This window comes from Eimeria mitis, genomic scaffold (genome assembly GCF_000499745.2).
Source record: "Eimeria mitis Houghton genomic scaffold, Emh_scaff3232, whole genome shotgun sequence".
Taxonomy (NCBI): domain Eukaryota; phylum Apicomplexa; class Conoidasida; order Eucoccidiorida; family Eimeriidae; genus Eimeria; species Eimeria mitis.
Window position 1 is genome coordinate 3,685 of NW_013571570.1, and position 463 is coordinate 4,147.

Below are 463 nucleotides of genomic sequence, written 5' to 3' on the forward strand. Positions count from 1 at the left end.
AACAAAGGCAAGCTCTCTGTTGCTGCTGCTGCTGCTGTTGCTGCTGCTGCTGCTGCTGCTGTGTGGGCAGTTCCATCTACAGCAACAGCAGCAGCAGCAGCAGAGAAAAGAGAAGCAGCAGCAGACACAGCAGCAGCAGCAGCAGAAGCAGCAGCTGCGCTAATCATTATCTTTATAAAAAACATTTGTGTGTGTTGTTTGTTGCTGCTGCAGGAGCAGCAGCAAACGCATTCTTTGCTGCTGCAGCAGCTGCTAGATGCAGCGCAGCAGCAGCAGCAAGAGTGCCTCCGGGCAGCGGAGAGTAAGAGCAGCAACTCGTGCTGCTGCTGCTGCTGCTTTTGCTGCTGCTGCTGCTTTTGCTGCTGCTGCTGCTGCGGTTGCAGCTGTTGCTCCTGTTGTTGTTGCTGCTGCTGCAGGTGTTTATGTTTGCTGTCATTGTTGCTGCTGCTGCTGTTGCTGCTGT

General features: G+C 54.0%; 1 protein-coding gene across 1 annotated transcript in view; it reads left to right on the top strand.

The window, feature by feature from the left end:
* Positions 1–463, top strand: part of EMH_0063630 (uncharacterized protein) — a gene marked incomplete at both ends in the record, with an annotated part of 2,348 nt that overhangs the window by 203 nt on the left and 1,682 nt on the right. Inside the window, one exon of the mRNA XM_013498165.1 lies at positions 214–301. Coding sequence (XP_013353619.1) covers positions 214–301 — 88 coding nt within the window. The remainder of the gene's footprint in view (positions 1–213; positions 302–463) is intronic.